The sequence below is a fragment of the Schistocerca nitens genome, chromosome 2 (assembly GCF_023898315.1).
Source record: "Schistocerca nitens isolate TAMUIC-IGC-003100 chromosome 2, iqSchNite1.1, whole genome shotgun sequence".
Taxonomy (NCBI): Eukaryota; Metazoa; Arthropoda; class Insecta; order Orthoptera; family Acrididae; genus Schistocerca; species Schistocerca nitens.
This window is the reverse complement of record NC_064615.1, coordinates 458,641,933-458,655,064: the sequence shown is the minus strand read 5'-3', so window position 1 is coordinate 458,655,064 and position 13,132 is coordinate 458,641,933. Positions and strand designations below refer to the sequence as shown.

Genomic DNA, 13,132 nt, shown 5'->3' with positions numbered 1-13,132 from the left:
GTAAGTTCTTCAAAATTACCACACAAAGTTCAAAATTCGCACAGTACACACATAAACAGACATCTCTAGGTGAGTGTGGAACTTCCCACTTAGGTTGTAGTGTATAAAATTTTGATCTTACAATATTGAAGTTGCATAGATACTCAAGGGGCATGAAAGGGAAGCAGTGGTTGGGAAAGGAGTGAGACAGGGTTGTAGCCTCTCCCCGATGTTATTCAATCTGTATATTGAGCAAGCAGTAAAGGAAACAAAAGAAAAATTTGGAGTAGGTATTGAAATCCAGGGAGAAGAAATAAAAACTTTGAAGTTCGCTGATGACATTGTAATTCTGTCAGAGACAGCAAAGGACTTGGAAGAGCAGTTGAATGGAATGGACAGTGTCTTGAAAGGAGGATATAAGATGAACATCAACAAAAGCAAAACAAGGATAGTGGAATGTAGTTGAATTAAGTTGGGTGATGCTGAGGGAATTAGATTAGGAAATGAGACACTTAAAGTAGTAAAGGAGTTTTGCTACTTGGGGAGCAAAATAACTGATGATGGTCGAAGTAGAGAGGATATAAAATGTAGACTGGCAATGGCAAGGAAAGCGCTTCTGAAGAAGAGAAATTTGTTAACATCGAGTATAGATTTAAGTGTCAGGAAGTCGTTTCTGAAAGTATTTGTATGGAGTGTAGCCATGTATGGAAGTGAAACATGGGTGATAAATAGTTTGGACAAGAAGAGAATAGAAGCTTTCGAAATGTGGTGCTACAGAAGAATGCTGAAGATAAGGTGGGTAGATCATGTAACTAATGAGGAGGTATTGAATAGGATTGGGGAGAAGAGAAGTTTGTGGCACAACTTGATTAGAAGAAGGGATCGGTTGGTAGGACATGTTTTGAGGCATCAAGGGATCACAAATTTGGCATTGGAGGGCAGCGTGGAGGGTAAAAATCGTAGAGGGAGACCAAGAGATGAATACACTAAGCTGATTCAGAAGGATGTAGGTTGCAGTAGGTACTGGGAGATGAAGGAGCTTGCACAGGATAGATTAGCATGGAGAGCTGCATCAAACCAGTCTCAGGACTGAAGACCACAACAACATAGATGCTCTAATAAATTGCAAAGACCTTCAACTGTTACACTTATAATGTCTCTTTTTCTGGCACTCTAGTGAGAACAGTCCCATTTATCTTCCAGGTAAAATGACTACAGTAGTTGAACTTTAGCTGCTTCCGTAGGATGATTATAATAGAGATCTGGTTTTCCAAAGACTCTTGCACCTTGTCTCTGTAGGATGCACAATATTAAACAGCTGAATTGTGAAATATTCCTGGAAAAGAGGAACAAGAGTGCTTTGATTCATTTTCTTCTGAAGGTGGAATGTCTACTTTGAAGAGTGTGGTCAGTTTTGCTGTAGTTGTTCTGAACCTGAACAAACTGTGTTTTTTGTTTGTCTTATGTATCACTCTTTTATGGATATGCAAATAGTCAGCACACATCACTCTCAGAAGACATTTCAAACAGTCCTTTTCACAAAACAGACTGCAAGTGTGTCAAATGGCAAATTCCTCACGAAAACACAGAACTCACTGGCTGGCATCATATTTCTTAGAAGCCTCTTCAGTAAACAAATTAGCACAGAACAACAACAATACAGAAACCTGTAATGAACAACCACGACAAAGAAACTGATAAGAAACTACAACAAAGTTTAAGAAATATCTGCAACAACGAAAGTGAAAAGAAATAACTGCAACAAAGAATGTGAAAAGAAATAACTGCAACAAAGACAATAGAAATAAACATTGTAACAAAGAAATTAGTAAGAAACAACTTAAGTGAAGACATACATTACCTTTGAAAGTATTTTTTTTTTTTAAATTAACCCTGTTCAACTTAAAAGTGGAAGCTCTCCTTCACAGAGAATATAGTACTACATGGCACTAGTCAATAGAAAAAATCTAACTTTTCTGCATTGGCATTTTTTTCTGTAAATTATAAAAAAAATTCAAAAGGTGACAGTAAAAGAACTTTGACAGATATGTCCAAACAGAGGATACCATTGTAATCATAAAGCAATTATATTTCAAATAAAATGACTGTAACAAAATATCTAAAACTGTCCCAGAGATACCGTGTTTTAAAAATATTTCCGAAATTTGCTTCTTTGTAATGGTGTTCGTAGTGTCCTCTTTGGAGGCCTGTATCTTGGGGGAGGAATTTTTTTGGAGAAAACAAAACATGTTGTTTATTACTTACTCCCGAGTTTTAACATACACAAAATTCAATAACATCCAAGACTATGAACGTAACTCCCCTGCCTGAAGTAATACGGATTATGCCACAATAATATAGGTCATCATTTGTCTGTTGTGGAATTACAAAATTGTCCACATACAGAATACTACAAAATCTATAGTCTCGAAGAGTCTTTGCCCTATTCTCGAAGTTCCTCCCCACCCCCACCCCCATCACCACCCCCACCCCACCTACCCCTGACCCCCCTTTTTTCCAAGCAAACAGATGTTAAAAATTTTAGACACACAGCGGTCATTTATCACCTCTCTCCTAAACTTAATTGCCATTGCCAGTCATTTTACTCAGTGAAATATAGATTGTAACATCTGTGTTCTGTAACTTAGTCTGTTGTTCTGTGTGCTCATTTTAGAAGTCTCACTCTATTACTTAGTTATTAAAGGCAATGTTGGCTGTGTTCAACAAATCAGTTGGTTACATTGATGTATATTGCACTGGTATCATAATTATGTCACATGTGAAATATTTCAGTTACTAGATATTTTATCAGAAACCTTCATGGTGTTGACTTGGCTCTCCCACAAGCTTGTGTTTGTTAATTATTTCAGGATATTAAATATAATTTTGCCATTTTGAGTTAAACTCATTAATATTGTTGTTCTTCCATCAGAATGTATTATTAATAACAAATTCCAGAGGAGAATTAATATATTGCAAGGCTATTGTGTGTATTTATAATTGTTTTAAAAAATACCTACAACATGGTTGTGTTTGAAAAAATCACACACACAGAGTTCCAGTTATTTTCCTATTGAAAGTATTTTGCCTTAATATGTAATCAACCCAAAAATCACTGTAGGAAACCAAAAATGAAAATGCACAAAACATAGTAATTTAATTATTTTTGTGTCCCAGGTGATTATTCATGTGGCAAAATGAGCTGAACCAAGTTTTTTTAGGAAATCCGTGACAAAGTTTCTCTCATTTAGCCATTTGAAAAAAATTTAAAACTATCTACCTTATTTAATTTATTCTGTTATAATTTATTTTATGTTATGGATTTTGTTTACAAAAGTGAACAGGCTGTAACTTTTCAGAGTCAGAATAACTGCATTTCTGGCAAATCTTCAAGGACTTTAATAAAAATGTTATAGTTTTTTCTTCCAGTTTTTCCTGTGGCTAATTTTTATTACCAAGGAAAACAGCTAATTCTGATATTTGTAGTGAAATAAAATGTTAGATCATTCACATGCTGAGAAGGTACCAGATGAACAAAGCTCCTGAAATCTGTGATGGGATTTTTACGATGTAACTATCAAGGCACATGAATTTTCCTCTCTCTCTCTCTCTCTCTCTCTCTTTTAAAAAAATAACAGTTATGCATGCCAAGCACTACACCAGAAATCTATAGAATCTCTATAACCGGAAGCTGTGAGTGAAGGAATCAGGCCTCTTGAATGACTCTCAAAAGGTTGCGGCTTGTGGAGGCTTCTCATTGAAAATAATAATAATAATAATAATAATAATAACAGCAGTGAAGGCAGAGAAGATGGACTTCGGTACGGCGGAGCTGGCGGAAGAGGCAGCCTCTTGTCAAAGGCCAAAATGGTCAGAGGGCACGACGGTTCCACATGTTAGTGGCTGCACCCTGACAGCGTCTGTTCCAAATGTTAGTGGCGGCAGAATAAATAATATTTCAGGCTAACAACCTGGTCTTACTTTGAGAATTCAGGGATAACCTTGGATTCCCTACAATTTACAGATTCAAGTCGCAATATGGAAAGTTCACACAATGGATGCTCTACCCCAGGTGGTAACTCTGATGAGGAATCCACCATTACATCATGTAATGCAATGGGACCTAGGATTCTGGGGAGTCCCAACATTTGCAGTGAAGAAAAGTTGAAATATATAGAAAAGCCTTCCAAGTTTCAGTTCAAGAAGAAGTACTACTTTGGAACCTAAAATGTAAATTCTCTTCTGAAAACTGGGAAACAAAAGGAATTAGAATTATTTCTGAGGAAGAACGATATACAGATTATAGTAGTTCAGGAAACACGATTCTTAGATGAGGATGTAGTTGATACACAACATTATAGAATTTGTAAAGGGAAACCAGCAGTGAGAATAATGGAAAACATGCCGATGTTTGGAACAGCATGTTATGTAAACAAAATAATCGTGGATAGTGTAACAGAATTTAGATCAAATTCAGAAAGGATATCCATGTTAACAATGAAGTGCAAGAATAAAAGTTACACCCTCATAAACTGTCATGCACCTATAAATGCTGACAACGGAAGAAATCTGGAGAAAGTAAGTAAATTCTGGGATCTTTTAGAATCTGAAATTTCTATCATACCTAAAAAGAACGTTAAAATACTTCTTGGTGACGTCCATGTGCAAATTGGGAGGGAAAAGAAATTTAGAATTATTGTAGGTGAATATTCAGCACACTCAAGAACAAACAGAAATGATGAAAGACTAATCAACATGTGTAAAATGTTCCAGTTAAAACTCATGTCCACACATTTCTGCAAACTGCCAAGAAAAGCCAAAACCTGGAGACATCCAAATCCAAACCTAGGCGAATTTCAAGTGGATCACGTAGCCATATCTAAAAGGAACATCACGGAAATTATGAATTTTAAAATAATCAGAAATGGGGAATTCGATTCAGATCATTATCTCTCTAAGATTAAAATAAAATTTCTCCCATCTGAACCAAAAAAGGCGACCAAGAAAGTGATCAGATAAAACACCACTACAGCTAATATTACAAAAGAAAATATAGAAAAATTTAGAGAAGAAATTGAGACAAGTAAAGAAGGTGATCGGCGTGAACTCCAGATGAAAATAACTCAAGCAGCAGAGAAAACTTTAGGATTAGCCAAGAATAAAAAGAAGACATGGTGGAATGAGGAGTGTGAAGAAGCACTAATATAAAGAGCTCAAAAATGGAGACGTTCGAAAAAAGAGGAAGGCCTTGAACAATTCAGACAACAAAGAAAAGAAACATCAAAAATAATCCGGAAAATCAAAAGGAACTTTGAAAATTGTCAGCTTACTGAAATAGAAGAAAATTTCACCAAAAATAATTCTAGAAATGTTTACCAAACCTTTAAACACATACTTAAAGGATATCAGGCACCAAGTATTTGTTTCAAAGATGAAAATGGCAAAATAGGATTAAATAATAAAGAAAATTGTGAAATTTTAGCAAATTTTTTTGAAAAGTTGTTAAACTGTCCAGTTCCAATAGATAAATTTGAATTGCCAGTGACACCTCAAAATCTAGAGGAAGATTTCCCGCCAACAGAGCTAGAAATTCATGAAGCCATCAAAACACTCAAAAACAATAAAGCAAGTGGTGAAGACTCCATTACAGCAGAATTATTGAAGTGGTCAGAACCAAAATCATAAAGGATCTACAGATGCTATTTGAGAACATTTGGAAAACTGAAAAGATTCCAATTGGATGGAAAACAGCATTAATCCACCCGCTACATAAAAAGGGAGACAAACAAAATGTCAGTAATTACAGAGGAGTGTCACTTCTGCCATTGGCATACAAAATATCATCAAAAATTCTCCTCAACAGGGTGGTAGATACTTTAGACAAACAACTAGGAGAATATCAGGGTGGTTTTCGAAAGGGAAGATCCTGTGCAGAACAAATTTTTAACTTAAAGTCAATAATTCACCATAGAATGTTAACCAGCAAACCAATACTAGTGTCATTTATAGATTTCCAGAAAGCGTTTGATTGCATAGACAGAGAAATGACAGATAAGGTCATTAGAGAATTTGGTGTTAAATCAAAACTAGCAAACATAATTCGTGAAACACTAACAAGTACAGTATCTAAAGTCAAATTTATGGGAGAAGTATCTCAGCCTTTTGAAATAAAAACTAGTGTTAGAAAAGGTGATGGTTTATCACCTTTACTGTTTAACTGTGTTCTAGAAAAAATCTGGAATTCGGAACTAAAAAATCACAAAATTGAATCAATAACTCTGGGAAGGAAAACAAATGGAATTAAGGTAATCTGCTTGGCTTTTGTGGATGATTTTACAATACTTTCAGAAAACCTGACAGAAGCAGTTACTCAAATAAACATTCTGAAAAAATTAGCAAGCAGAACTGGTCTCAAAATTTCAGCTGAAAAAAACAAAATTCATGACAAATATAAAAATGCACCAAAATGCATAGAAACACAAATAGGTGAAATAGAGCGGGTAAATAAATTTAAATATCTTGGAGAAACTATACAACAGAATGGACTAGAAAAATCTGCAGTAGATGTAAGAATTAACAAAATGGAAAGAGCATATGGTTTGACCAAAAATATTTACAACAATAAATGTATATTTAGAAAAACAAAACTAAAACACTACACCACAGTGGTACAACCAGAATGTTTATATAGATCTGAATGCCTAACGGTGAACTATGAGATGGACAAACTAGAGGTACTGGAAAGAAGGATTATTAGAAAAATAATGGGTGCAATGAAAACTGCAGATGGTTGGAAAATAAGAAGTAATGAGGAGATCTACAAAAATATAGAGAAAATATCTGCAGTAATGGCCAAATGAAGATTAACCTTTTTTGGACATCTCTACCGAATGGATGGAAATAGACTAACAAAACAAATACTCCTATATTTCTGGAAGAAAAAATCGACAATAGCATGTATTACAGAAGTAAGAAAAGATCTTGAAAGAAACAACATCAAAGAATCAGAAATAGCAGAAAGAAACCGTTTTAAAAACAAAATACTAAATTTGGAAGGCTTTCAAAGCAGAAGACATAAATCGGGAACAACATGGACAGAAGAAAGGAAGAGGCTTCATGGGGAGAAAATGAGGGAATACTGGAAAAATAGGAAACAGCAACAAAGGAAGAAGAGGAACTGAAGTTGTTAAAGGGATCCTAGTTGGGCAATACGTTGTAAAAAAATAAAATTAAAAAAAAGGTGAGGCCATTGAATGTATAGGTAGAAAAGTACTTCTGAGCGTCAAAAGCTATGTTTATCTAAATATTACATTATGATAAACATGAGTAGCAACAATGTGATTCATTACTTACTTAAAACAATTGAGAATTATGCACGCATACAGTGAATTTACACAATTACTAATCTTACCAAGAGGCATACAAATAGCATGTTCTCATCCCCTCAAGTTAGAAATTTGAAAACATACTCACTGGCCATGAGCACCTGAATTTGCCCTTGTCAGTTGTAGTCTTGTGCTGTGACCCACATGTGGAGTGAAGAAATCGGCCAAATACTTTGCTTGTTTGTATGTTAGTAAATCAGTCATGGATGCAGTGAGGTTTAGGGGTGCCCATGACTGCTGACTGTAATGGTCATGAGAATGTGTGATAACAAGAGGACTGCACTCCAGATGGCCATGTGGCACTACTGTGAGGGAAGGTGGCTCTGGCACTTTGTTCTGCATCTGTGGCAGCAATTTGAGCAGCAGTGGGCACCTCAGTGACAGACTGAACTGTTAAGTATCGGTCACTTAAAGGACAGCTCTGAGCCAAATGCCTTGTAAAGTGCATTCCTCTTATCCCAAACCACTGCCGTTTGCAACTTCAGTGGTATCAAGTGCAAACTCTTTGGAGGGCAGGGTTCAGGTCTGTCGTGTTTTTTGATGGAAAGCTGGTTCTGCCTTGATGCCAGTGATGCGTTCATGTTGATTAGGAGGATGTCAGTTTAGGGCCTGCAACTGACCTGTCTGCTTGCTAGACACACAGGTCTTACTACACATGGAGGTATGGTTCGGGGTGCAGTTTCATATGACAGCAGGAGCACTCTTGTGACTATCACACACGCCCAGACTGCGGATTTGTACATGGGTTTGGTGATTCAACTTATTGTGCTGCCATACATGGACAGCATTCTAGGTAGTGTTTCCCAACAGGGTAATGCTTGTCCACAAGCTGCAGTTGTAACACAACCTGCCTGCAATGTGTCAACACGTTGTCTTTACCTGCTCTACCACCAAATCTGTCTCCGATCAAGCATACATGGGACATCATCGGTCAACAACTCCAGTGTTATCCACAAAGAGCATTCACTGTCCCTCTATTGACCGACCAAGTGCAACAGGAACCCCATCATACAAGCTGACATGTGGTACCTGTCCAACACAATGCATTCACGTTTGCATGCTTGCTTTATTAATGTACCAGCATTTCACATTTGCAATGGCTTATATTGCATTAATATTAACCTGTGATCTTGCAATGTTAATCACTTAAATATATTACCTAGATCAAAGTATTCCTGAAATTTCATTACTCTTTGTTAATTTTTTTTTTTTTGGCGTTGTGTGTGTGTGTGTGTGTGTGTGTGTGTGTGTGTGTGTGTGTGGTTTTTTTTTTTTTTTTTTTTTTTTTTTTTTTTTTTTTTTTTTTTTTTTTTTTTTTTCCCCAGTGAATGTTCAGAGTTCAGTAAACTATCATGGTACACACAAATCTGGTTGACCTTAGATTATTTGATTGATGAGTTATTTCACAGTCTCACAATTGTTGGCATTACACACTGTTCTCATCAATGTGTGTCTTGTACATCATGACACACACAGCTCTAAAATTTCTCCACCTGTTGTCCACAAGACCACAGAAGTTCCATTAGTGCTCTCACAATACACTTTCATTACAAAAGTATGTGGAGTATTCACAAACTTAACTGTTTCAGAAATACTACACTCACACACCACACCATGCCACACCACACCACACCACACCGCACCACCCCTTCTCTGGCCTAGAAGCTAACAAGGTACCTATTTGGAACTTTATCTGTGACAGCAAGAAGCCAAATGTGGTGCAGGCAACCTAAGTATCTTTTTTACAATGATTAGTACATTTCATGGGACATGTATGTATGTGAGCACAATAATTTGTTATTTTGTGAACAAATTTGTCTGACTATGACATACTGATATATTGAGATATTTCTGCTACATCTGAAATGTAAAATCTGTGGTTTCAGTTACTAATTATTCATATAGTGCACTTCTCTGTACCATATTATGTCATTTTAAATATTTTATTTTCTTCTTCTTTTCAGTATCAAAACGCTGGCGTTATTGAAACTGAAGCATGCTTTAAAGCAGCTAGAGTAGCTGTTGAACAAGGATATACGTTGCAAGCTGCATCGTTTCTCCAAAATGTGATTTTTATTAACTTACCATTAAATGAGCAAGAAAAGGTATTACTATGCAAGAGAAAAACATTTTTATTAGATAAATTGCGTGTCAGTAATTATGTATATGTAACCACCTGCTAGTGAATATATACAGTAGTTACGTATCATTGAATGCAATACATAAAAAAATTCACAAAAATCGTTGTCATTATTTGTATGGTCATTTTACAGTCTTATGTAAGGACTTTATTTATAAATTATTAAATACATGTCACAAATACATAATATAAATAAATAAACAAACAAACACTCAAAAATTTTATGACTGAATATTTAGGTCTCTCTCAGTCCACAGATGTTAGCGTCACCAAATGCAGTTCACTGAGCTCACCAGCAAATTTTAATGATAAACTCTCTTCACTTAGGCACTCCATAGTTTCCTGGGAAGACCAAATCCATTCACACATTTAATAGGACAAGTAATAATGTGATAATTTTCTGGAGGAAACTTTTGCCAGACCTCTTTCCATTCTTAGCACAAATCACATACAAATCGCACATTTTGCACAGACCAGGGTGGTATTGTGGATTTAAATCTGCAGGCAGGTGTATTCTATAGCTGATTACACAGAAGTGAGTTCTGATGAGTAATACACTTTTGGAACTCTTACACATGCTGCTTCTCGTCTAATGGATGGGGGTGCAATATTACAAAATACAGACAGCCACAGAAATGGTACTGATTTAGTAGTGCCACTTTTTAGTCTCCTTGCACTATTTAGTTTAGTATTGAACATGGTCACTACAAAAATTGCCGAAAGCATACACAAACCTTGAGACATTTTTAGGTGAAATGTTACATGAATATTTAACAACAGTTTAAATTTTCAAAATCCTGCCATTGCCTTCAATATACTTATCAGCTCTCAACTTTGAGTGTGGTTGCTATTATGGTGTCTTGAGATGCATTTGAGAGGGTAACGTGTGTAGTGTATATCTAGTTTGTTTTGGTGCATCCAATCCATCTGTCAGGGAGTGGCAAATTTTGAGTTTCATGATGATGGAATCTTCAGGGTCTGCGCTGTGCTAAAATAACATATCTTGTAGCCAACGGGACTTCTTCCAATAACTGTTACAGCTTTGTACATAAGACTAATAAAATGATTTGAGAAAGTAACAGGTATACTTATCTGTTTGCATATCACTCCACATGACAGATTTACTAAGTAGTGTGTTGAAAATCCAACTGTTGGGCTCTATCAGTTTAATTTAATTTAATTTGTAATTGGTGTATTGAGAAATAAGTGCAGCAACCAATAACTTTAAACACTATTTATTCTATTCATTATTGATTTCTACCAGCAAAGCTAAATTTCATGTGGGGTACATTCTCCAAACTGCAATTTTTGTGATGGAGGCCATCTTATCAAACTTGAGTTAACAAAAAGATATTTTGGTACACATTCTCACACTTTGGTGATGCAGGTGGTGCACAATTCAGTAATGGATTGTTGAACCTCCCAAAAATATGGCAGGAAATGTTGCTTGTGGTGCAATAATATTTCTGTAGTTAGGTGCGTGGCATTTTTACCTTGGATGCAGCTTTGAACACACACACACACACACACACACACACACACACACACACACACACTCTCTCTCTCTCTCTCTCTCTCTCTCTCTCTCTCTCTCTCTCTACATGTATCACATAGCTAACCTTTTGATTTATGGATACTGAAGTACTTCATTTCATTTCACTTACGTCAGACAGCATGTTACAGTCTATCAATCACAGATGATTTACACAGATGATTTATAATCCTTATGGATTATTTTTTTATGACCTGTATATTGGAATTAGATTTTTTTGTTGGGAATAGAGGTCATTGTAGTACGGCATTTGAAAAGAATATAAAACTTTAGATGGGATTCTTATTAATTCTTAACATTTTCTTGGGCAATGTATTTTTACCAGTTAAAAAAAAAAGTCTTAATATGTTCAGGTTTTAAATTAATGATGCTTTACTTAATACCAATATGTCATCATTCTCGTAGCACTTTATTTTTGAGAAATGTGTTGTTAGCCAGCTCATGTCAGTAATTAAGAATGTAATTGAGGGAATGGGTCCTGTGAATAAATATTTCTATTTCTTCCGCCGGCCAGTGTGATTTTAGGATACTGCTACTTGAGCATCTTCAGAAAATAGATTTATGCCTGTGAATTTCTGGGTTGCATGCTGTCCTCTGTATTTATTTAATTTTCAGTTATTTTATAAAAAAAATCTGTAACTAGGCTCATCAGATATGTGGCTGTAAACAGTGAAGTTTCTTTTTCTTTAAAAAAGGAAAAAAGGGGGGGGGGAAGTTAGGTTGGTTTAAGGATTCATTCCACAGACCCATATTGAGCAGATCCATGGATGTGGAGCATAAAAATGTAGCAGAAAAATATAGGTTTCAAGTTTTTTATAAGAATTAATGATTGAAGTTCTCATTCATTCCAATGAACCATAGTGAAGTCAACCTCAACTATGTGCACTGTTAAAAACTAGAAATTGTTTATGTTTGTATAGTACTGCAGTAACAGTCACAGACATAAGTCACAATCGAAAGTATGTTTTGGTGACAACTGTCTGGAATCATAACATTAATTAGCCTTCTTCCTGCTCGGGTTGGTCAAAAAATGATCTGCAAACTCACTGCTGCTGGCTTTGGTGTGAGACAGTTCCTCAAATATTATGTGTGGGTTGCCACAAAAGCTATATAAAGGTGAATAATTAGAATGGGTTACTTGGAACCATGTCTTATATAAGGCATTTGGGGACATATTATTGGTACATTGGAATTCAATCATCTGGCCCCCACATACTCTTTTTTTTTTTTTTTTTTTTTAAGGCAAAATTGTGGATAAGAAGATATCATGAGGAAGGAAAAAGGACCTCGTACTTATGAAAAAGCAAAGTAGGAAGCCCTGAAGCAATTGTTAGAGACCAAAGCCATCATGTTAAATGCAAATGTTCAGAATGATTCCATGTTCCTGGAAAAGTGGGCAGAAATCTTGATCTTCTAGAGAGTGTAATTACTTTCAACATTTACAGTACTTGGTGGTATAGTTCAATTAAATTCTTATTTTCGTTCTGGAGAGGAGGGCAGACTATCTTTATGAAGGTCTGATAACAGTCAGTGCTCTCCAAACCAGATTGCTTCCCCAACATACTGTGGAAGTAGAAGCTTGATTGTTTGGAGCTGGATGACTACTGCAGCTGGAGAGAAGGAATTAGTCAAAGTTTCATGACCTAAAAATTGACTTGGTGTGTGAATAAGTTTCTTGAATGTTCTGTTGGCATTATGTCATGGTCAAATGTTAGAGATGTAGGCAATGGATTGAAAATGAACAAAAATGTTCAAAACTAGTCGCTGTTAAAGATTATATGCAATTGTGATGGGTAGTAAAGAAATAATATCTTTTCTGTTTTTTCTCCATTCACAGACATTCTGAACTGATGAAGCATATTCACTAGCAACAGAGCACAATAATAATTACACACTGAATTTTGTAGCTTCAAATTTCTTTTGAAGGAAAACCACTTTTAGTTTCTCTTTAAACATATTGATTTTCTTGTACATATAATTTGATGGTACATAGTTTGAACACTCATCAAAAACTTATGATCGTACATAAAACAACAATGATACTAGTATTTTGTAAATACAGCCATGGACACGTAT

General features: G+C 35.6%; 1 protein-coding gene across 4 annotated transcripts in view; it reads left to right on the top strand.

The window, feature by feature from the left end:
- Positions 1–13,132, top strand: part of LOC126236343 (protein brunelleschi) — a 253,243-nt gene that overhangs the window by 87,457 nt on the left and 152,654 nt on the right. For all 4 annotated transcript variants that reach the window (XM_049945571.1, XM_049945572.1, XM_049945574.1 and 1 more), the window contains one exon: positions 9,329–9,469. In XM_049945571.1, the coding sequence (XP_049801528.1) occupies positions 9,329–9,469 (141 nt within the window). The remainder of the gene's footprint in view (positions 1–9,328; positions 9,470–13,132) is intronic.